Below are 25,682 nucleotides of genomic sequence, written 5' to 3' on the forward strand. Positions count from 1 at the left end.
GGGCAACATTTCGTTTAAGCCCTTTGGGTTTCAATCCATGTATAAAATCATTGAGCCATAATCAAAAATGATGACTTCTTACTTACACTTGCTAGGTTAGAGCAAAGCAGAACTGTGTATGATACCCGCGCAGCAGAGCCTTGGAATGTTAAGAAATGCCGTACAAACTATGGCAAACAAATGTTGCAGCATACCTTACCGACACTTCTGAACCAGTTGCACTGTTACAAGAATCTTGATGTCTCCAATATTTCTCTGAAAGAATTGCCCCAAATATTCATGTAGTTCTTCTTTTTCTTGCTATTACCATTTTGAGTGCACCTGTCAGTTCTGCTGTCCTTTATTTTCTCCTCCCTGTGTTTGCCTTTATAGTCTCTTTGACCTAATATAGTTCTTTTTTCTTTTACAAGCAGAATGTACTGCTTACTGAACGTACATGTGTCATTCTATGCACAGAACATACGAGTTTTTTCTTACTATTTGTTTGATGTCCTATTCCGCCGCCGTCAAAGCTTCACTGTAAGAGGAAGCCAGGACCTCTCAAGCTGTCTATACAGCTTTTTCCCTGGCTGTCCTCGCAACACCTAGTTGCGGAAATAAACCTTCAAACCTTCAAAGTGCACATTCTCAGCAACTGCAACATGTAGTGACCTTTAAAACATAACTTACAGGTACAAATCAAAAGAGCAGTTGTCAGAAACACATTCATTGCTACTCAATCTGCACTGAATTTCAAACTATCTTCCATACAGGTTCCTCTACGTTGAAATGGGGCACTTTGGAAGCGACTCTGATGGCGGAATTTTCGCCTCGTCGACGCTCCAAAAAAAGATTGCTGGTGGCGAGTGGGGCTTTCCCACTGCAAGGCCTCTAGGTGGTGAGGGGCCGCTGCCCTATTTCTTCGTGGGGGACGAGGCCTTCCCGCTGAAGGACTACATGATGCGGCCTTTTCCAAGACGAGGTAGAGGACCACATCTGAAGTTTCAATGCACTTAAAACGTAAAGAGCTATGTCACTGGCATGATCAAGCAGTGAAGTGTGCATCTGTCATAATCTGAATTTTCAATATTTTTTTCCTCTCCAAATATTGCATGCCTAGTTTCATCAATGTTTGTCATATTTTACCATTTCAAGAAAGCTGTAACACAGGCCATGTAAAGCATTCTAAGAGTTTTGTGTTGCATGCCACAAATTTGTCAGCCCAGCCTTTGCAGTGTCACTTTTTCATCTAACTAGGACGTTTGTGGTTCATTCCTGTAAACCGGTGACCTTGCTGTTAACAAGTGTATCGAAATCACATTACAGAAATGCCGCTCTAGGTGTGCATTGGCAGGAGTACTAGAAAAAACAATACACATGCAGTAACTTTTCTACACTTGGCAGCAGCATGAGCCTTAAGTATTCTTCATGCTTGAAACTTTTCAGCTTCAGTGAAGGCTCCAAGGTCATGCTTCCCATGCAAACAAGTAGACTGTTTGGTCTCACAGTGCATTGCTTGCGACTGAGAAGTGCATGCAAATGTTCTCTATACTTCATCACTCATGTTCTTGTCTTCAGCCCTGCATGAAACTGCGGTGCAGTCAAACTATGAGCGCCGGATTTTTAATTATCGGCTGAGCCGGGCACGCCGCATCATCGAAAATGCGTTTGGCATCCTGGCACAGAGGTGGAGGATTCTGCGGCGACCCTTTAAGGCAAAAACAGTTAACATCAATAGATATGTTGGTGCATGCATAGTGCTGCACAACTATCTCCTTAAAGAGTCCGCAGAATCCTCCTCCATGTACTGCCCGCCAGGCTCTGCCGACGCTGAAGATTGGGAGGGCCGCCTCTGTCCTGGAAGCTGGAGGAGTGACGACTCCAGCTCGGCCTTGAGGGCTCAAAGGCTCACAGGCTGCAACGCAACACGGTATGTGGTTTGTTATACAGCTGTTTGTTCCAATCATTGCACTACATGTGCCACCAAAACAGGCGCATACATTAGGTGTCCGGCATTGTCAATCATACTTGTTCAACTTACTAAACCTCATGTAATTTGTTTTGATTTCTTATGTACAGAAAATCTCAAAGGAAAAAAGTAACCCAATAAACTAGAGGGTTCTGTAGAACCCAGTTTCAGAAGTCCTCGTTTATAATGGTACACATCAGAGGCTCGGAGCATTTCGGCACTGTGTGACATGCAGCACTGGAGTTGGCTTATCAAGATAATGAAATATAACTTGAGTGCAATTTCTTCCCAGGCATGCCAAGCAAGTACGTGAAAAGCTCACGCACCACTTCGTCACGGCAGGTGCAGTACCGTGGCAACATGGAATGGTGACCGGAAATCACGAGTAACCAGAGGTGGGTTACACAATGGTGCATTTTATTTTATACAATAAGTGCTTGCAAGATGATGTTTTGCTTGATAAAAATATGTACTGTCTGTAGCAAAAGTTGACAGTCCTCCATGCCTTTGCTTCTAAGGGTATAGCACACTGTAAACTTTTGCAACAGATGGTACTTTTACATGAAGAGGGAAAATATGAGCTTCTTTCATAAGAACAATGCATGAAGTGAGGTCATTCATAAATTAAGTGCAAGTAACATTAGCAGTGAGTAGTTGAAGATGAAGATTGCACAAGTGTTTGTAAGCAAAAAGCCATTGGTAATTTTTATCGGTTCCTTATTTTAAAAATATCACATAATCACATTGATCACAAAAAATAAACAGGAACATAAATACTAGGCACATCGATATCAACTTGTACTTTTAAGGGCAGTCACGTCGCCGCAGTGGCTCGGTGGTTACGGTGCCAGACTGTTGACCTAAAAGATGCAGGTTCAATCCCTGCCTCCACTATGACGTCCCTTATAGAGTTGCTTTGGGACGTCAAGCCCCAGAAAACTCGACTGTGATATTACAATTCTACAGCCAACCTTACACAAAGTGTGGCTGGGTGAGGGCTTATGGGTTTAAACTTCCTAAAGCGACTCGGGCTATGAGGGACTGGGATCAAAAAATATCACAGTTTAGTCATGTCACGTAAAACAGCGCTAAAAATGGGAACTTCTGCGGTTCAATACAATAAAATCTGGATTAGCATATGTTAACTTGAGTACTATAAATTACATTGTAGCGCTTAAAAAAGGAACATAAAAAATGTCTAAGTCGCAATTGCACATTCATTTGTATAAAACATTTGCAGTTAATGAAAAATAAAAGCACAAAAAATATCACAGTTCAGTCATGTCACGTAAAACAGGGCTAAAAATGGGAACTTCTGCGGTTCAATACAATAAAATCTGGATTAGCATATGTTAACTTGAGTACTATAAATTACATTGTAGCGCTTAAAAAAGGAACCTAAAAAATGACTGAGTTGCAATTGCACATTCATTTGTATAAAACATTTGCAGTTAATGAAAAATAAAAGCACATCAACACTACAGCGTGTTCCGCAATTAAACGTGCTCCATAGAATGCACCTCATAGCTAAACCAGTGAATTGTTCAAGCTCAATTATCGCAAATACATGGCATTTGGTCGGCAGAATTGCTTTCTACCACATTTCTTTGGGGTACTTGCCTGAATCAATAAGAAGAAGTCGGATATTCCCATAGTTTGCAGCAACGACGAAACGAAATGGGTCGCTCTCTCGGTGATTGCACTGGTGGTGCCATCTCGTTGGTCAACCATGGAGATTAGGCAAATGAGGGGGTTCTTTTGTGGGAGGTTTGAAGACTTTTCAGCAACTGCTTTACAAATGACCACAAAAGGCTTAGTTTGGCCAAAACTGCACCAAGTTTGAACTTTCTTAGGGTAGAGCACCTTCAAAACCTCCCACAAAACTCTGCCCCACCTCCTTTGCCGAATCTCCATGGCCAACAACGAGACGACACCACCAATACAATCGCAGAGAAACTGGCCCATTTCATTTCATCGTTGCTGCAAACTATGGGAATATCCGACTTCTTCTTATTGATTAAGGCAAGTACCTCAAAGAAATGTGGTAGAAAGCAATTCTGCCGATCAAATGCCATTTCTGCACGAAATTTGAGCTCAACCAATTCACTGGTTTAGCTGTGAGCAGCGTTCTACAGCGCGCCTTTAATTTCGGAACAGTCTGTATGTTAATTATTCAATCCTGCCCTGCACCTGCAGGCTATACGTCATGACTTCAATGTTGTGCATGAGGTCTTCAGCCAGGTGTTGTGGCATGAGTCTCATGCGGGCGTCCAACAGCATACAAAAAAGTCCGATGGGATCCCTCTGCTGTTGCCGCTGTTGCCGCTCTTCCCTAATCTGAGCCAAATGGCTCACACAAGCCCTCATGACGTCATCGCCAGCATTCCTGCAGACCAAGCAATTTAGTGTAGTGCAAACTGGTTAGTCAGTTCACCAACCGTCATGGAAGGAAATCATGGGCAAAAGCGATTGGACAAGGGAGAGCAACAGACAAACCGCAGTCTCACAGTTAACCTTACTGCAAATGCCTTCAACTTTGGGAACACAAACATGTACACTCTCAGTAATGATCAGATTGCAAAACTCACCCAGAATTTTCTGTTGTTCTCTTCTGCGACGTGCGTGGCCTATAATGCAATACAAAGTTTTCTTCATTAGACGAAAGAACTTGTCTTGGTCCGCCTGTTTAGCAAAGTAATTGTTTTGCCAGAAACTCTGCCCACGTACCGTTTTGCAGGTGTCGGCTCAGCAGCATCCTGCTCATGCACGTCAGGACTGCATCTGCAAGACGAGTATCATTAGGGCACTTTTCTTGCACGTGCAATTTATAGCAGAACACAACCTAGTGCAAAGTAGGTGGACGACAAGAATGTGAAAATCTACCAGGGTATTGCAAATTTTACTTACTCTTGCTCCCAGGTTTCTCCTTCGGCATCGCTGCCAGTGGCCTGAGGCAGTAGCTCCACATGCCCCTCCTGCGTTGCCTGCGTGGAGCTGCAATGCCAGAGATCAAGGATAAATATGCAGCAGCATGATAACAGACTGTGCAAAGGCACCATGAATATGTTCTTTGTTTTCGCTGATGGCAACAGTTTAAACAAGACCGCTTTAAAAAAAGACTGCTTTCAAAGCTCTGCTCCTGCTGTACTTTTGGGCCTGTAGCGTGCCATCGTGGTCCGGCAGCCGAAGACTACGACTGTCCCAGTACGCCTGCCAAGCACGCGCAGACTGGATTTTCATGGCTGCTTAACTGCAAGGCCGGCGCAGCGCTGTTCCATCCAAGCCTGGCTGAGCGCGTCCAGCCGAATATATTTGTGGAGACCTGACGTCCGCTTTTCCTTCGCCATGGATTGAGCGCCTACCCTTCGCCCTGCTTGGTCTCCGCACTGCACTCCGCAGTGACTCTTCTACCTGTGCAGCAGAGCTAACGTTTGGCACTACTCTCTGTGTCCCTGGCGAATTCTTCGAGCCCTCACCACCCACGCCTGCTGACGTCTCAGATTACGCCTACCGCCTACGTAGCGCTATGAGCAGTGTAGTTCCACCACGTCAACGCCAGTATTCCCGTCGTGTCCACGTCCCCTCCGACCTTCAGCGGTGCATTCACGTCTTTGTTCGCCACGACGCCGTACGCCCGCCCTTACGGCCACCATACGATGGTCCGTACCAAGTGCTCCGGCGTGCTCCTAAGCACTTTCTCCTGCTCGTCAACGGCCTGCAGGACACAATCTCAGTTGACCGCGTTAAACCTGCTCATCTTGACACCGACGTCATCGCTAACTGTGCCGCTGCATTCCCTCCCGACCGTGCCAGTCCTCGTCGCGTACGATTTGCGCCAAGCCTATCCGCTTTTCGCCATTCACACCTTGCTCGTGGCTTCATCGCTAGAGGGGGGGCCCTGAAGCGTGCCATCGTGGTCTGGCAGCCGAAGACTACGACTGTCCCAGTACGCCTGCCAAGCACGCGCAGACTGGATTTTCATGGCTGCTTAACTGCAAGGCCGGCGCAGCGCTGTTCCATCCAAGCCTGGCTGAGCACGTCCAGCCGAATATATTTGTGGAGACCTGACGATGACTGGTGCCCACGATCCATCTCCACAGGCCTAAGTTGGCCAGCTGCTCAATCGGCAGTTCATTTATCATGTTTATTTCCATGTTGCCTTGGCAGGCCCATACCATGCGGTATAGGTCTTAGGTTGTACATAAAAAGCCTCCTTTTTGTCACTAACCTTTCACCACCGTCATCAGCAGCATGGACAAAGCTGAAAAGAAATTAACGTACATATTTTACACCAGAATGAACTTTTTGAATAACCAAGTGCAGTTGCTTGTGAAATTTGTTTGCGCAAGATTAGTTGTTTTTTTAGTGGCCTATTTGTTTCTCACCTTGTACCATCTTCCTCTGTACTGCATAGGACTCTGGAAAAACAAATTATGTAGTTCAACATTTCATGATCCACTCTCATGAAAGCAAATACAGCTGCTTGATTACACGCAGAGATAACAGTACTACTGCTCAATGCACTGAGGCACAGATGAGAGGGTGACTTGTAAACATGTGACTTGGACATTGACTGCCTTAGCAAAAGAAATCCTAGCGTTCAGCTTAATGTTGCTAGCAGTGTAGATATGTAACAAGAATACTGCTAGAGGCACTAAGCATATAGTTTGATAACACTAAACTAGCCTTTCTGCTTAGACTACCCCAACAATCACTTTCATGCTATGAGGTGCCTGCGTTTGTTCAATGGAGTGCTCTATGAGATGCCCGTGTTGTTCAACTACCATATTTTTGGCCTTGTAAAAGTCACATTATGCTTGCTCTGGCTCTGTTCTCCTTTTCACATGTATTTCTACATCAAGTGTTGCAAAAGTTCTCATTACACCAGCAAATTAAACTCACAGTGCAGGCTGCAGTGAAGATTCCATGAGCTCCATCATGGATTCAAAATGCGGCCATTTCACAGTAGGGATATCTGCCGCCCCAGCTCCACTCTTCTGCTTTTCTTTTATTTCCTGGCGTTTCCTAATGTAGATATCCTTCAAATTTTTAAAATTTTTCTCTGCCTGGGTGCCTGGAAGATAAAAACGTTCTCATGAATATATATGGCAAATAAAATAATCATCATTCAAAAAACGCTGTGCATTCAGCTTGTTTTGTCTGACTGTGCCTGAAAGCTCAAAGTGTTGCTTCTTTCAAGTAATCACTGCTGTGGCTTATCTCTAGAACTTTGTGCTGCATGGAGATGCTGATGCACGTGCATGTTCCGCATGTGCACATTTTGTGCTGTCGTCGAAGTACCGCAGTTGGGTGAGCATGGAAGTGCGTAGCAATAATAACTTGCACCTCAGCAAGCGTTTCACAAGGCGCGGGGAGAGAAAAAAAAGATAAGAGGCCGAGCGTACACTGTCCTCGCAGTAGCCAACGCACGTGTCTACGTGCACACAATGCACGCTTTTACGCGAGCGTAAAAACACACGTCTCGGCCCTAGTCTTCTCCGATTTCGAGCGAAACGGGGACGAACGCCAAGCGGTAGAAGGAAAAATCAAGTTCGGAATATGTTTTCATCGTGTGTAAACATGAGCACGCGCTCTTGTGAGGAAAAACATGCTGCCCTCGTCATGCATGCTACAACAATACGAACTGAGCACATCTAAAAAACAAACGCGGGATACTTACGGGTTAAGCCGAATAGTCTTCCAATTTCTTCCCATGTGCAGTCCTTTTTAGTTCGGTTTTTAAATTCGGGGTGGTGTTTGTCATACAAAAATCTGTACTCGCGCACAGCGTTGATGAGCAGCTCTGCGGAGTACTCCATCTTTTGAGTGACCACGCTGGTGTGACGCCGATTTTGATCTTGCCGCCGGGAATGAACAACCGGATGTAGGTGACGCTTTCGTCAACTTCCGAAGCGCCGCTGATTGGTTCAGCGGTTTGCGACTCGCAGTCGCGAAGCTGAAAAATCGAGCAGCGAGCGACTGGCCTGCGACTGTCGCATTTCGACCAGGGCGACCGTTTGCGACTGTCGCTTTTCGACCAAAACAGTCGCGCGACCTCTGCGACTCGCAAGTGTGAACGGGCCTTAAAGATCCACATGTGGTCGAACTTATTACGCAGACCTCCACTACAGCACCTCTTTCTTCCTTTGTTCTTTCAATCCCACCTTCCTCCCTTCCCTTACGGCGCTGTTCGGGTGTCGACTGAGATAAGTGAGAGAGTTACTTCAATGCTTGTTTTCCTCAGAACCAATTCTGCACGAGCGCGGGGGAGCCGGAGTACCCGGGTGCCAACCCGACGCGGGCGAAACGCAAGAGGCGCCCGTGTGCTGTGCGATGCCAGTGCACGTTAAAGGTCCCCAGGGGGTCGAAATTATTCCGGAGACCTCCACTACGGCGGCTCTTTTTCTCTTCTTTCATTCCTAGCTTCCTCCCTTCCCTTACGGCGCGGTTCAGGTGTCCGTCGAGATATGCGAGACAGATACTGCGCCATTTCCTTTCCTCAAAAATTCAGGGGGGCACTTTGTTGACCTAAAGTGCGGTGAGGCGAAAGCCTTAAACTTGGTGTTGCTGCTTGGGTCACTGATGTGTGGTTAAGATGTTAAGCTTCGCCTCTAAGAGGGTGTTGCAGCCTTCGGGCTACGGCCGCTTATCTGTTTTTTCAGCCAGCGTCCGCTTCGGCAGACGCGGTTGTTGCGACGCGCGTCTTTACTCTCTCTGTTTTTCTCTTTCTTCTCATCTTTCAACTCTCTTCTTTCTGTACGTGGCAGCGGTGGTGGCTCGGCTTGAGCCAGTCGGCAGGCAGGCCCCGTGCACTTTCCTTTTCGTCCTTCTCTCAGTCGCAACCAACCGACCAACCAACCCGCCTCTAAGAGCGGAACGCGACAGCATCTTGCAACGCTGCCAGGGAGTCCATAGAACGCCATTGCCCTTTCGGTTCTACCCCTTGCTCGTCGGTAAAGTGGTTTTTGAGGAAAGGAAATGTATGCCTCTCATATCTCGGTGGACACCTAAACCTCGCCGTAACGGAAAGGGAGAAAGATGGGAGTGAAAGAAGACACCGTATTCACTAGACGCGCCTTTGTTCATTCCAAACCATCGGGCTGGCATGGCGGAGTGGTAGCGTGCTCGACTCGCACTCCGGAGACCGGGGTTCGATTCCCGAACTCGGCCAATTTCCTTCTCGGTTTCATTTCTTTATTCATTTATTTATCTGGTCTTACTAGAAAGGTCAATTAGGCTAATTGGTTAAGTGAGCAATTAACTAAACAGTCCCACTTACTTGGAACATCATTATACGGTCCCTTTAATTGGTTGCATGGTTTGTAGCCAAAGTACAATTGGCCCCGTTTGAAATTCGCGCACTGTGACGTCACGACCGTTTCTACCAATTGAAAAGCGTGGCATTTCTATCGACAACTGCTGCTTACAACGATGAGGCATTAAAGGCTTCCGCCTTAAAAACCAATTTTGCACGAGCGCGGGGCCAATGCTACCGGCAGTGTGCCTTTGGCTCGCACGTGAGACTCGTTTCAACACCTGTGTAAGCTGTGGTCTCGCGCAACGGAGGAAGAGAGGGTGTGCATAAAGCCAACCAAGCAAACCCCCGCAGCTGTAAGTGACGTGGAAAACCATAGCATAGTTTTATTTTGTTTGCTTTCCAGCTCTTCTGCGTAAGAGCTCAATTTATAGATTAAGGCACACTGAAATAGCAATCTGTATAATACCTATGCGGAAGTATAGTTACGCTCAAAGTGGAGCTACATTATTTGTACCTGGGAACGCGGTGGAGAGACGGCTGCATTATGGAGGCGTATTTCGTTATTAGCGGTATAGATCATTTAATTTCCCTGTACCTTTTACGACGCACGTTTTGCACCTATTAACGCCGAATACATGTCGTTGTGCTTCGAGCCGCGAAACGCAAAAGGCGCCCGTGTGCTGTGCGATGTCAGTGCACGTTAAGGATCCCCAGGTGTTCGAAATTATTCTGGAAACCTCCACTACGGCATCTCTCTCTCTCTTTCTCCTTTCACTCCCACCTTCCTCCCTTCCTTTGCGGCGCAGCTCAGATGTCCGCCGAGATATGAGAGAGATAGAGCGCCGTTTCCTTTCCTCAAAAACCAATTTGCCAATTTCACCGCCAAAGTGACGGCTGGTTTCTACAGTACGCACGCTGAACTGTGCACCGTCTTTTCAGCCGATTCTGAAACATCGTTTCTTTTCTTTTTTCAAAAATTGATGTAGTCTCTCTGAAGAGAAGTTCATTTGAACCCAGGAGCTAAAAAGGGACAGCGAGTCATCCAACGAAGTTCTCTTAACGGAATCAGACTACCCCTGTGCGCTGCCAGCCCTTCTTTTAAGCGGACACGCGCAGTTGCGCCGGCCTGGTTGCGCTTCGAGACTCGTCTTTTCGTTTCTCGGGGCTCGCGTAAATATCCGCCCGTGGCGGCACGGATCCCACGGACGCGTTGCGCCAATCCTTTATTGTGGGGAAATAGAGGGCACACAAATGCACATTTACGGCCACGCATCGCGGACGTGGACTGGGCGAGCGAGAGAGCGAACGCACAGGAAGCCGCGCGTCGGCACAGAAATTGGCTGGACGGAAAGGAGACTGTAGGGAGACACCTGCACTGCGCCGTCATAAAAAAGTCAGGGGGGCACTTTGCTGACCCAAAGTGCGGTGAAACGGAAGCCTTAAGCGCGGTGTTGCTGCTTATGTCACTGAAGTGTGGTTAAGATGTTAAACTTCGCCTAATGTGGAACGCTGGCAGGGAGTCCACAGAACGCCATCGCCCATTCGGCTGTACGATTTGCTCGTCGGTAAATTGGTTTTTGAAGAAGGGAAATGTATCTGTCTCGCACATCACCGTGGACACCTGAACCTCCGTAACGGGAAGGGCGTGAACGAAGACACCGTATTCACTAGACGCGCCTCTGTTCGTTCGAAATCATCCAGCTGGCATGGCGATGTGGTTAGCGTGCTCGTCTCGCACTCCAGAGACCCTGGTTGGATTCCCTGAGTCGACCAATTTCCTACTCGGTTTTGTGTATTTATCTGGTCTGACTAGAAAAGTTAATTTGCTAATTGCTTAACTACTATTACTCTATTAGTCGTTAATTATCATGCAATTATCATAGAATGCCTTAAATCGTGTTCCGATATATTCGAATGCCATGGATTAAAAATCATTGTCATATGCCCATAAAAGGCACGTAATCGAAACGCGGACACATCTGCCGACACGGCAGCTAACGACAGTATGAGGCATTAAAGGCTTTCGCTTTAAGTAGTTAAACCAGTCGTTTACTGAGCCAGCGTACCCGGGTTCAAACTATAGCGATGCAAAACTATCGGAAAATTGACAATCGATAGTATCGATAGTTTTTTTGAAACTATCGATAGCGTAACAAATCTATCGATAGTGCTACTATCGATAGACTATCGATAGTATTATCGATGGTCTACTATCGATAGTAATACTATCGATTCTACTGTCGATAGTACTACTAGCGATAGTACCGCTATCAATAGCAAAACTATCGATAGTGAAACTGCCTATTGTTACTATTGATGGTAACAATATTGATATTATGCATTTGTTGGCCAGCGATATAACCATAACATTTGCGATACCTGATTGGTTTAACGGTCTCATGATGCTTAACGTCCCAAAGTGAGGCAAGCTATGAGGGGTGCCGTAGTATAGGTTTCCGGGTAAATTTCGACCAGCTGTGGTTCTTTAACGTGCACTGGGACAGTTCAGAGAAATACCTGGAACTGCATCCAACGTAAGAATAAACTGCACAAGTTGTGCTGGCTTACACGACTCTATCATGCAGACGTCGTCTTGCTGGCATAACCACTGCAGAAATGCTTTTCGCACATATGCTTCGCAACTTGGACATTCGCACGCTAACATTTTATCCAGCAACTTTACGTAGGGAACGTCTGCAGAGCTTGGTGACGCGTAGGCCGCGAAAACCGGCGACTCCTGTCAGTTACTCATACCATCACCTCCATACCACACGCTCGGGAAAGCAAGACTTCAAACCCGATCTGGGCGGACCCGTTTCCATGGAGACGGAAAGCAAAAGGCGCCCGTGTGCTGTGCGGTGCCAGTGCACGTTAAAGATCGCCAGGTGGTCGAAATTATTACGCAGACCTCCACTACAGCACCTCTTTCTCTCTTTCTTCCAGTCCCACCTTCCTCCCTCTCCTTACGGCGCTGTTCGGGTGTCGATTGAGATTTGTGAGGGGATTACTGCGACATTTCCTTTCCTCAAAACCAATTTTGCACGAGCGCGGGGCAAATGCTATTGGGAATGTGCGTCCGGCTCGCGCGTGAGAATTGTTGCAACACCTGTGTAAGCCGTGGTCTCGTGAATACTTGCATACACTGTCTTTGAGAGCCAGGCATTGGTGCAGTAAGTCGAGCTGATATCCATCGATTTCTCCGCCCGCAAAGCTTCCTTCATGAGAATCAAGAACTGTTAGCGGAGTGTTTCTTGAGGAAGGATTATGTGTGAAAAATAACAAGTTGTCTGTAATTGTACACACATGTCTTGCTGACGAAACAGTTGATGAGCTGCGCTCAAATTTCGCATTAGGAGGTAACGTCGGCTCGTCCCATGCCAGATATGGACTTCTTTATCGAATCTACATGGGACAGTAAGAAGGTGCTAAACGTGGACTCTACACAAACGCTGAACATTTAGTATACTTATTCACGGATTGATGCCTGTAGCGCCTGGATTAGGGTTTGTGACACTCGGATTAAACTGCGCTGAAATACCGGAACATGCAGGCGTGCTTCACTCCCGAGAAAACAGGAGGCTTGATTATGAAGGAAGGAATGCTGCGTTAACTGTGTAACTTTGCATGAACTCCTTAAAAATTGACAGCGTCAAAAGGAATGGTGCAGTAACTCTGTCACTCTCGTCGGAATTAATGTTTTTTTAGGGAAGGAAACGCGCAATAACCATTTCACTTCTTGGTGCACACCTTAACCGCGCCTTGAGGGAAGGGGGTAAGTGGGAGTGAAAAAAGGATTCGGGAGGAAGAGGTGTCCTAGTGGAGGTCTCCGAAAAAAATTCAGGGGACACTTTGGCTCTCTAAAGTGCTGCAAAGCGAAAGCGTTTCCTGGCGAACTGTTTTATTTATCATATTTTATTTTGTTTGTTTCTTTTTTTATTTTTAATTCTTTTATTTATTTTATTTTTTAATTTCTTTCATTTTATTTTTGTATCCCGTGCATTCATTAGATGCGCCTTTATTCTTGCTCAAACCCCGAGCCTTCGTGGGGGATATATATATATTCATATGTGTGTGTATACACACAAAAAAGAAATACAAGGAAAGAAAGGGAAAAAGAGCCTTCGTGACGGAGTGGTAGCGTCTCCACTTCAAATGCCAAAGGCCCTGGTTCGATTCACAGCCTCGAAACAGTTTTTTTTAAGCAGTGTAATGTTCGCATTGCACGCATCACAGCCGGAGGCAAACGTTTATTGAAAAGCAACAGACAAGAACAGGTTACATATATAGTCGAGTGGGAAAGGGCGTCGAACGTCACATGGTCAAACCCGATAACACACCAGGTGATCTTTGGGCACGTGGCAGCAGCACGCTACACAGAATAGCCATATCGGCATGTTATCACGTTATCACAAGCAGTGACGCCGAAACGCGGACACGCTTGCTAACATTCCTTGGTCACGACAGTATGAGGCATTAAAGGCCTTAATAATTCGACCACCTGGACGCCTGATCCGTTCCGCCTCCAACAAAACGCGGCCACCGCGGGCGGGACTAAACGTGGGTGTGCTCCGGCTCGATAGCCGAGCGCCTTAAACACTAAACCACTGCGGTGGATGTCACACTTAAACAAAAAAAGCAGGCAAATTCAAAAGAAAATAAACATGCAGAAAAATTGGCATACGGATTAGTATTGCTCAGCACGGACTATTGTGCGAAAGCATGGTTTTTTGCAGTTGGAGATCACAGCCGCGTTCCTCAAAGCTCCGATTGAGGCGTCCACTGACCCAGGGAGCCTTTTCTTTCCGCAAAACCAACGTAATGTAGAGCTTCTTTCTATCGTTGTTGTATGGAATAACAGCAGCCTCGCTGACCATCTCCGCATACCTTACTTCTGCTGGTCGAATGCAGCGATCTCGGCACACAGCCTCAGGCCGCCAGCAGACCACTACTCCGCCCGCACATGAAAAAATTCAGGGGGGCACTTTGTTGACCTAAAGTGCGGTGAGAAGAAAGCCTTAAGCGCGGTGTTGCTGCTCAATTGTGTCAATGATGCGTTGTTGAGATGTTAAGCTTCGCCTCTAAATGAGACAGCGTATTGCAACGCTGCCAGGGAGTCAACAGAACGCCATAGCCCGTTCGGTTCTACGCCTTGCTCGTCGGTAAATTGGTGTTTGAGGAAAGGGAATGTATCTGTCTCGCATACCTCGGTGGACACCTGAAACTCGCCGTAACGGGAAGGGAGGAAGAAGGGAGTGAACGAAGACATCGTATTCGCTAGACGCGCCTTTGTTCATTGGCGGCATGGCGGAGTGGCAGCTGGCATGACGGAGTGGTTAGCATGCTCAACTCGCACTCCAGAGACCGGGGTTCGATTCCCGAACTCGACCAATTTCCAACTCGCTTTTATTTATTTATCTGGCCTGATTACAAAAGTTAATTAGACAAATTGGGTGATTAAGCAATTAATTAAACTCATTCTCACTTACTTAGAACATCACTATACGATCCCTTTAATTGGTTGCATGGTTACCAGCCAAAGTAGAATTGGCCCCGTTTGAATTTCGCGTACTGTGACGTCACGACCGTTTCGACCAATTGAAAAGCTTGACATTTCTGTCGACAACTCCCGCTTACAACGATGAGGCATTGAAGGCTTCCTCCTTAAAATTCCGGGAGGAGAACACGTCAAGAAAGGGAAACCAAACACGCCATTCAACTTGTGCTGCGTGTTTATCCATCACACGTCTTCATTACAGGCTAGAGTCCTATGAAGACCAAAAGTTCGCACGGAATCCCGGAGTCTTTCATCAAAGGCTGAAATCGTATTGTGTAAGGCCTCATCTCAAGGTCCTTTTTAAGAGTGCTGAAGTATGTCCAAAAAAAACAGACCATCACAACACAACACAACGTATTGTTCAACAGTTTCTCGTTGCTCGCATACGTAACAACTTGCTGACCACAGCATAAATGCACCCTTGGAACAAAGGCATATTTAATGTGAAAGGTGCATGTGCGGAGTCTAAACAAGGTTTCTGCAGGCGACTGAATGTGCATGCGCTGAACTCGCTTCAATACACTGGCATCAAGGGAAGCTAGGTAAGGCTATAGGTAGTTTGGTAGAGGAAGTAATGACCGACCCGAACTTTTGCCATCTGCCTTCTGGAGAGATGGTACAGGTGTTCTAAGGAAAAGCGAATAGTCAGGAACACAAATGTATCAACACGAAACTTTCTCATGACCATGTCCAGAAAACACGAGTGCTTAGACACAGGTTAAGCACAGCTGCCAGAAATTGAGAGGTGTGTAGTTTTGAAAATAAAAGCCCTGAAACAAGTTGGTGGACACAAAGTGCACGACAGATTCATGAGACTATCATCATCATCATCATCAGCTTGACTACGCCCAGTGGAGGGAAAAGGACACTCCCATGTCTCTCCAATCAAGGGAGCAAAATATTGTATCGACGCATCGGCTGCTTCTCAGATACCCCAGCAGTCACAAAATTCCTATGCAGCACATGTACAGTCTTGGTCAAAAGTCTTAAGGCCACAACATTCAGCTGCAGCGAGATGAATGTTTCTAGAATGCTCCGTGTAACGGATCATTCAAAACACAAGTCATGCAGAAAGCTTCTCTAGTGTAAGGAGAAACATTCTGCTAGCATTTCAAGTTCATTCGTTCTTTAATAGTACCGTAATGGCTCTATTATGCGGCTGTAGCGAAAAGTGTTTCGACTTTTGTACCTCCATCCTTGCGCAATGCACACTCGCAGCAATGCGGCAACGAAGATGCTGCAGATTTGTCCCAGTGCAGGCAGGAGGTGCTCCCAACTTATTTAAGCCGTTTTTTTTAAAATACGCTTTTTATCAGTACAAAAGGGGTCGATGTCATCTGCATAGCCAAAAATCTTTATTTTGCACTGCGCTATAGCGAGAAGCCACAATTAGCTGTGGTTTTGAAGATGCTGAGCTGCAGGTCCTCAAGATATATAAAGCGAACCACAAAGATGATGTCGAGCAGGTGATATAAGGAAGCCATATGCTTTGTAAGTTCTCGGTTGTCAGGGAGAGCTAGTCTTCCCACGAGGCTCTTGTCGGGCGGTTCAGGAGATGCTTGCACATTTTGCAAAGGGTCGAAACTGCTGGAGCAGGGCGGTTTTGCAGATGCAAAATCCACCAGCTTTTCGACCTATGTCCCATCGTCAGATGGAATCCAGCCTATACATGGCCGATTTACACCAATTTCGAGTTAATTTGAATCTCCAGCTCTTACCTTAAATTCCTGTGCTTACTCCCGATAACAGTAAATTACTGTTAAGGTGAAGGTTGCGCAAACATGGGACAATCCACAACGAAGAGACACAGAGACAGACACAGGTGCTACTAACAACTGGTTTATTCGTCTTAAGAACGCGTACTTATACATCTGACCATACATGGTAAAACATCATATGGAACCACAACAGCCATGCCAAGGGCTGTTAACGCAAACGTGAGCGCAAAAAAGTCGTATTTACAGAGTATATAAGACTGCGAAAGATCTGTGCACGCGCAGTGCGCGGGTGTGACTCTGATTTGTGCTTTTCCTGCATTCAAAACCATTGTGTGTGCACGGTGAGGTTGTTGATGCCATCACCTCGCAAAATTTATACATTTAATGCGCGATAAGCATAAGCCTAAGTGTGCGATTTACGGCCAGCGCGCTCTGTCTGGTTTCGGGTATTGAAACTGACTATAAAGCTGTTTTATTTTTCGAGCATGCATAAATTCGACAAACCATGCCAGCACACCGTGCGATGAATCTAGCGAAGTATGGAGTTTCTCTTCATTTTCTTAGTAAATACTACTAGCTTCCTGTTACTAAGTCAATGGGTTATAGTGACTCTTACCAACCTTCCCGTTACTAGCTGCCGTTACTAAGACAGTAGTAACATAAGTGACAACCAGTTACTATCACAACCAGAAGTGCCATTTATTATGCAGTGGAACTGTGCTGGGATTATAGGCTGTTTAGCAGAGCAGAAATTATTTTTGAAAGACACATGTGTTCCCATTTTGCCGCACTCGTAGGCTGGCCTGCCAAGTGTGAGATTTTTGGCTGGAAGTGCCGCACTTTATATACGCCGAAATTCCTTACGTGGCTTGGAACGTCACTGATTTTTGCACTGACAATATTGCGGTAGCGGCTGTGAGGATACGCCTCGGCTCCCGAAATGTCTCTGTTTCAACAGTGTATGTGGCTCCGTGGAGGAAGGAATCATTGGATTTGTTTCCACAGCAGCTTTGTGACCACTGCCCAGCGCCAAGAGTTACCTGCAGAGACTTCAACGCCCACCACTCTGTCTGGGGTGATAGAAACAATGATTTCCGCGGACGCAAACTTCTAAAAATTGTCGACAGTTTGGACCTAGCTATGTGTGGCCAATGACAGAAGTCCCACTTTCTTTGGGTCCCCAGCCTCAGCCACAGCTGTAGACCTAACTCTGCATTCACCTGGCATCCGTGTGATGTGGTCCACGGCACCTGACCGCGTGGGGAGTGACCATTATCCAATCTTTGTGTTTACTGCAGACTTCCGAATGCGTGGTTCTAAAATCAGTCATGTTATTAACTCAGACAAATACAGGGAGCATCTAGCAAGTGCTTCTCAGGATGTTATAGTCAAAATGATTTTTAGTAAAACAGCAGAAACTACGGCAGTCAAGTTGATTGATCATTTCCTGACTCTGGGTTTAAAACTCAGGAACCTCTGCGCAGTGCGTCGAAGAGTGGAACGACAATTGATACGCTTGATAAAGCTTTGAAGACAACATTCTTCTTATTTATTTCAATACCCTTAAGGCCCAAGGCGGGCATTACATATGGGGAGATTTATCAATGAAAACTTAACAAATATACAACACAGAATATAAACGGCCGAAAACAGAAATAAACAAGTTAAGAAGCCAGGTACAAGTTAATAAGAGAAAGGGATAAAATGGCTAGGAACAGGTACTTGAAAAAATGGAGATGTAGCAAATAACAGAAAACAACAAAAATCCCACCTTCAGAAATTACCAAACATGGCACCTAACATTTCGCGGAATGTTATGGCCGACACGGATACACTCAAACGAACGAAAAAAAAAGTGAAGCACACCACTTTGGATTAACTCTGCCGTTCGATAATATAAGAACCAGCTACCCGGATCGCAATGGGAATCCTTATCTTGACTCTTTTTTTCACCGATGACGAAACTATGGCAAGTTATTGGCAGTTTTGCTGGTCTCTCGCCCTACGAAGCCTTTCAAACCGCTTGCAATGCGCAAGCAGAAACCTTTTTGCTGATGCGTTCGTGCGTGCAAGTTCAGGACTTCACTCCTGTACTCTACCTGCTGCGTTGGCATCTGTTATGTATGCCCTGTTTACTTTTCAAGAGCTTCAGACAGTGCTCAGCGGCCTGCGGAGTAGATGTGCATCAGTTCCCGACGGCATCGCCAACCAGATGCTGCAGACCCCGCCTCTGGAACACAGGAAAATGCTCCTAAGCTATCTCAGTCAATCAATTGGCTTATGAAACCAAGACAGTAATAATTGAATTATAAATGATTCAGCTGTTGTAGCTGAATACCATGTGGTCGTACATTTATTGTAATGTGTTACACATTATTATAAAGATGAAAACACGCAAGCAAAAATTTGACTGTCCTTCATGTTTTCTTTCTCAGTCTCAAACACATATAGGTTTATAAGACAGCCTGGCCTCTTTTCTGTACAGTCCATATATAATTCTTCATAGTTACGGTCCATACTTGTGTATGTTACTAAAAGCCTAAGAAGTTGGCATTCATTGTTCTGGAGATGATCTCAACTGTAGTTTCTGTCTTTCATTTGGATTTTCCCTTGCTTCTTGATCAAGGGTTCCCAGAATACTGGAAATCTACAAGCTTGCTTCTATCTTTTGTTATAATTCCAAATTCAAAGTTGTTTGGATTATGCAACATCTTATGAAAAACGCTACAAAAAATGATATCTTTTCTTTCAAGGTATGTATTGCTCATAAGTGCTTTGTTAGTTGCCGAAATGGAAAAAGAAGCGTTAAACATGCAGCTCCCTGTGTTGCCTTAGGTGCTTCCTCACAGGAACATCCATGAACCCTGGCATCTGAAAAACGAAACATAGTATAGAGCCAGATTTGATACAAGGATGATGTGTGAAGAATGTGTACAAAATTACACAGCATGAAGGCATCAGAAAAGGGCCACATGAAGCCAAAAAATGTGAGGGAACAATTTTGTTGCCATAGTTACATACTTTTAGATGAAAAAAAAATTCTCTTTTCTATAAAAGAGAGATAACACATCTGCAAAACTTTCATTTGCGAAATGTGTTGCATTTTAACTATTATGCACAACATAATGAACTTTAACCTGCCTCTTGGTGCGTGGCATGCAAGGCATGGGCTTTCCCAAGCTGCGACAACAGGTCACCGCTGAACAATATCGCAGCTTGCGGAAAAATTTCACAGTCTCAGTTCAAAAGGTGCACTGTCTTGTTCCCTCATTCCATCATCCTTTCGTCGATGCAACCTATATCCACGAGGTTGCCTCTACATTTACCACTTGAAAGCAATGTAGTCACTGTACTTTAATTTGACAGCTGACTCGCATTACCTGATAATCAGGGTAAAAGACAAAAATGCTTAAAGTTGTCTTTATTTTCTAAAACTTCAGATATGGTATGACTGCCTCTAGGGAGTTACACATCAGATTTCCTCAAGGCAAACCTTTGATTAGCAGGCAGCGGCATATAAACCAATTTAGGCAGTCTTAAGAGAGCAGGTCCGGAAGTAGAAGGCATTAGTAGCACCTCATCCAACTGGACAACTCTTGCAGATCGATACATCATTCTGGAGGAAAGGACTTATAACCATCACATGGTATACAACTTATGTACTGCTAGAATTACGCCTTACTTTCTTCAAGGCTGAGCGAGCTGCACAGATTACAAAAAATGTTTTGAATTGACATAAATAACTATACCAGGTGTTTTCTGCAGTACACTGCTACAACCACAGCATTGCAGATATTTTACAGTGCTTCAGAGCACTGTGAAATAATTATTGCTAGCATGGCTTGAAAGTATATTCAATTAACACCATATCTCACTATTTCACACATTGCTGAAAGTTCCGAAATTCGGTGGCTTTGGATCCACAAACAGAATAAAAGGCACCTGGTTTGATGACAGCACTAGCATGAATAATAAATGTTCACAAATGTTCAGGCATTGAAAAATCCATGAAGCATATCAACTAAAATGTGAATTGCCGAGCGAGCTAGTTATTCAAGTTCTAGCAAAAAAAAAACCCTGCGAACACCGAGACACAGGACCAAAAGAAGTTGCACACTTTTGCTGGACTTACAAATGATTATTTTTGGCTCATCCACGTATTGAAGCCATTTTCTCGCACAAGCGCACATGCAAATGAAAAATCAAATGCTGTCGTCTTTCCATGCCCGGTAAAAAGTGCCACTCTTTCCCTATGCAAGGGGTTCTCAAACTTTTTTGCTTGGAGGAACCCCAAAAGCCTTCAATAAGTTCCAGGGAACCCCCCCCCCCCCACTTTCACTTACCAGCAATGTTGTCGAGTGCATTTTTGCCAAGAGAGAGTTGGAAATGTTAAATGTTTATTGCACAGATTAATACAAATACTAATGTGATGGGTGGTACTGCTTCCCTTTTAAGAACAAGTGAAAGCGTGGCTCAGTAGCACTCAGAGCCAGTCTCAAATCAGCTGCCGGGTCAGGGCCGGTGACGGTTCTCGCGGAACACAAGAAGACAGCCCGCGGAACCCCTGTGTTCCGCGGAACCCAGTTTGAGAACCCCTGCCCTATGCTAAGGAGAGATTGCTCGCTTAGGAAGGACCGCTCATTGCTTGCGATTAAAAATGCTTCAAGCAGTTCTCGCTCGTGCTTGCTTTTCCCCCTGATTGTAATACTCGTGCAGTGAAACAGAGGCAAACGTTTGCTAAATTGCTGAAATGCAACACAAGGTTGCTCCCTGTGCCGTCAGGCAATGTGTTTCCTGTGGCGTTCATTCAAGCCTTGCCCAGTTTGCCCGATGTCTACTTTCCCACAGCACATGAGCATTTGATACACAAACCTCGCCGAACACTTTGTGAACTTCGTTTGGTGGTTGGTCTTGTGGGCTTGTTCTCTTTCACAGCCAGAGATGCGGCCGCAAAGACCAGACAGCTCATGAGGGGCTGAAAACACCACGTTTAATACCAAATTTTCTAACACTATTTTTCAGCCTATGAAAAATTTTATGGAAGTACGCGATCATCTCGATGATTCTTGTCCCATACTTCTATAAAAAGAACTTGAGTGTATTTACGGATGTGTCAGAGCAATAAAATTTCAGTTGTTAGCCAGTGCACTGGGTCGCGCGACTCCTCTTTCTGCGTCCTTCGGGAAGTTTGCGCTGTTTTCGTGTGTTCTATAAAAATTTCCAGGGGTTGAAAACAGTGTCAGAAAATTTTGGTATCAACTTGGTGTTTTGAGCCACCTGCAAGCTCTCTGGTCTTTGTACATGCATCTCCAACTCTGCAAGAGAACGAGCCTGCAAGAATAGCCACCAAACAAAGTTCACAATGTGTGGAATGTGGGTTGTGTATTCAATCCCCATGTGCAGTGGGAAACAATACATCAGTCAGACTGGGCAATGCCAGAATGAACGCCTCAGACGACACGGCAACAAGTTGCAAGAAGGCACAGGTAGCAACCTTGCTTTGAATGTGAAGGACTATAGCAAATGCCCGCCTCTGTTTCACTATGCGAGCATTACTCGCAGGGGGAAGTCCAGGAATGAGCAAGAACTGCTTGAGACACTTATAAAAATTATTTTTTAAAAAATGAGAGCAGTCCTGGATAAGCAACACTTGTCTTTCCTTATCACATTTATTCCTTATTGCATTTTATCGGGAATGAAATGATGACTGGACTTAATTTATTTCATCTGCATGTGCGCTTGCTAAATTAAATCAGCTGTAAGTCTGGCAGTAGTGTGTGTGTGTACCGTCTCGTCAACTTGAGTGCCACTATTCGCTGGTTTTTTGCTGGAACACGAACAGAAATGTAACAAATTTGGTATGCATCGTAAGTGATGATGCGAGATATGATTAGCGCCATCTTTCTGTGCTATGAGCTGCCAGGTTATCAGATTACTCACTACTGCATAAACCAGAAATCACTGAAAGAAAAGATTCCAGTCCTGTACCTTGTATTGAGGAACCCTATCCAAACCCACATAAGGAAGGAAGTTGTCCAGAGGTCAGGTTATCTTTTTTGTACGTAGAAAAAGTACTTGATTTTAAGTAAGGCATACTATTTGAATAAATTTTTTACTGGTCCTAAAATTCCAACCTTTATCGAAAGGGTCCTTCCCATTATTTCATACTCATTTACTTGTGGAAACATTCCGTAGTGAGAGGGCAGCCGGGTGGATAACAGGTCTTGAAAACAAAGAAAGGCCCCAAGAAGGGGTCCCACTGCCTTGTGCAGACTGCGTAGTTCTGCAGATGCACTCCTCTCTGTCGACTGCAACGGCGACTAGGTGGATGTCGTCCACACCTGAACCTGCATGGGAACAAAATTAGCAGCACCTAATAGTACTCAGTTTAAAGTTTTGTTGCATAATTTCAAGACTAACTCAGACAACGCATACGGCAACTTTGGTGCCGTAGGCCATCAGAGATTACACTCGGTTCTCCCTTAAGGTGACAGGGCAGTGAAGGCTCTCGGTGTGGTCTAGCCTGACCTTTTTGATTTCGAACATGTATTGGGTTGATATACCGAAATCGTCGCATACTTACCCCAAAAAATTATCATGTTAATTTACAATTAATTGGTTTCCTCCAGACTGAACCACTGCCGTTTAATCTGGTCTACTAGAACACATGGAAATTCGCTAAGGCTTCACAAGTTGCAGAAGAGGCTTAGAATAATAGAATGTTTGCATTTTTATTCTCAAACACAGCACCTTTTTGACAAGTAAAATGTTATCCCAGTTACCGAATTGTTCGACTACATTTTATGCGCTTCATTTAAAAACAAAAAAAATAAACAAGAGCTCATTTTTAAAAGAATTAGCCAACTTGCAGGAAAACACTACAGCCCACCAGACAGGTAACACTGAGCACTGGAAAGTAATAACTTACAAAACAACCTTTAAAGACACCACAGGACAACTTGCCCGGGTTACTAGACAGATTGCGTCAAGAAAACTTACACCTTGAAGACCATGACATTTAAAGCACTTCAGCTGCATTTCAAAACATTGTAGGCTGTTTTATTTCCTTTTCAGCCCCCCGTGTTTGTCTAGTCCGATATTTCCCAATTGTGTGTCTTGTTAGTTTCCGTCCTGTCTTCACTTGTTGCAAATGACAATGCGTGTTTTATTCGTTTTTCTTTTATATGTGTTATTATTTCTGCCAGATAACTGAAACTGCATTTGTTGTGTTGTGTTTAATGGCACATAAGGAAACTGCATTTGTGATTGTTCTTTTGGTCGACTGCTCCGTCACTGTGCACCTCTTCCTGTTTTTCTACTGCATCAGAAAAACTGTAATTTGGTAATTGCCTCCTCTTCCACAATTCCACCATATTCATGTCTGTTACATTTACTTTAGGAAAGAGAATTTCCAATTGTGATCATGTATTGTACTTTATTCCTCTTGTAAGAAAAAAAAATGCCGCTGTGACGCCGTTCAGTGTAGGGGGGGGCCTGCGGCTCTGTGAAGCTGTCTTGCATGACAGCTTTTACCGCCGGCCTCCAGTGTCCTAGCTTTATATGACATAAATAAAAGGATCACTATTATTATTTCTAGCAAAATGCTGGTTCTAGAAATTGGGGGCCCGCTTGCACGAAGCTCACTCAGCTCGCTGCAGGCACACACCGGACCTCGGAGTGATGACGCCAAACTGCGGCCACTGCAGCAGGAAGACATACGACAACCAGCGGGCCGGCCGCCGGCGCCTCGCACGGCTGCAGCGTACGTGAGGAGCCGGGGCGAGTATTCAGCCGACCGAAGAGCTGCAGGGCAGTTCCGGACAGACGAAATAGGCGCGGCAGAGCGAGCGCGTAAAGGGTAAAGGCGTGCTCTGATGTCCCCGCAAAAGACGGAGGGAGAGGCGATCGCTTCTACTGCAGGTGGAAGCAATACGGCAGTGAACATGCGAGCGATGCGCGCCGATCGAGCCCCTGTGGCTGTGTGTTCGTGCTACACTTTTGGAACAGTAAGGATTATAAGAACAGCTAGGCCGATTCAATCCAAAAGCGGAATACGCACCGACGGAGCACTATGGGGTGCACAGCTGTCAAACCACATATCTTACGACCGCACGAAAGCCCGACAGCTCGTTGTTTACAACAGCCACAAGCGCCCGATCGGCTCGCATCGAAACGGGCTCGCGTGTTCCCTTCACCTGTGCACACAAGGCCACCTGTCGCGTTAGGAAGGAGTGGGCTCACGAGAAACGCGCAGAAGAGTGTTCGCAGTGATGGTAACACTTGTGCAGGAAAGCGGGCGAGCACAGCGCGAGACGAATCCACTACGGGCCCGAGGCGAAAAACGTACGCCGGCCGCCACGGTGTGCACCCCACGGCGGCTCGAACGAGACTCTCCGCGCCTGTGTCATACACAACGTACAGAGAGGAAAATGTAAGCTAACATAGTAAACATGCAGTACACCTACCGTAATCAGGCTCAGTTGGTTTGCGATTGCAGCCGCTTCCATGAACCCAAGCCTGGCCGTCTTAACACCTCCCGAAAAAAATAAAAAAAATGGCGCGAGAACATGTAAAAAGAACCATGCCCTCACAAACCACCCACGCTTAGTTCAGACTAGAGCACTGCACGGGTCTCAATCTGAGGCCCGAGCCCGGCCCGGGCCCGAGACCAGAAGCCCGAGCCCGGCCCAGGCCCGCGGCTTCAAGCCCGGGCCCGGCTCAGGCCCGCTAAATTATCGCTCTAGCAAGCCCGGCCCGGCCCGTGAATCCTCGAGTGAAGCCCAGCCCGGGCCCGGCCCGGCCCGTTTCACAGTTACGCTTGAGATATACTGCTCACTCTGAGCAAGTAGACTGCTACTAGACCGATAAGAAACTGGCCGACAAAGGTTCTGAAAACAGTTTAGCTTGCAGAAAGTTGGTTCTTTTTAACCCAGAAGGAAGTGATTAAGAGTGGTGCTCGCCATGCCCGTCTTTTGGACAGGGATCTCGTGTTGGTGCGCTAAGATAAACTGGGAAGTTCCGAGAGCCAAATAATAAGGGCTGCATACGCGCGTAACAGATTACTTTGCATTCCCCCATGATTTTAATCAGTTATATTTCTCCGCCCGGAAGTATAAACACTAAAGCTGCCTAGCAAGCAGTGGGATGACAATTTTAGTGAACGCGATCTCACAGGTTGAACTCATAGCCGAACTGGTCGCCTTC

At 45.7% G+C, this 25,682-nt stretch overlaps 2 protein-coding genes across 2 annotated transcripts; one reads left to right on the forward strand and one right to left on the reverse strand.

Moving 5' to 3' along the window:
- Positions 1–768: 768 nt before the first annotated feature.
- Positions 769–5,311, forward strand: LOC149356793 (uncharacterized). The gene is made up of 4 exons (XM_089576434.1): positions 769–961; positions 1,558–1,909; positions 2,241–2,343; positions 4,868–5,311. Exons 1-3 carry the CDS (start codon positions 769–771, stop codon positions 2,335–2,337), a joined length of 642 nt encoding a protein of 213 aa, XP_089432560.1. The 3' UTR covers positions 2,338–2,343; positions 4,868–5,311.
- LOC149356794 (uncharacterized) lies at positions 4,069–5,070 on the reverse strand. The gene is made up of 4 exons (XM_089584323.1): positions 4,856–5,070; positions 4,676–4,729; positions 4,537–4,575; positions 4,069–4,334 (listed from the first exon to the last, which is right to left on the reverse strand). Exons 1-4 carry the CDS (start codon positions 5,005–5,007, stop codon positions 4,118–4,120), a joined length of 462 nt encoding a protein of 153 aa, XP_089440449.1. The 5' UTR covers positions 5,008–5,070; the 3' UTR covers positions 4,069–4,117.
- Positions 5,312–25,682: the final 20,371 nt, after the last annotated feature.

Source organism: Amblyomma mixtum, chromosome 3 (genome assembly GCF_055824585.1).
Source record: "Amblyomma mixtum isolate Tamu chromosome 3, ASM5582458v1, whole genome shotgun sequence".
NCBI lineage: Eukaryota > Metazoa > Arthropoda > Arachnida > Ixodida > Ixodidae > Amblyomma > Amblyomma mixtum.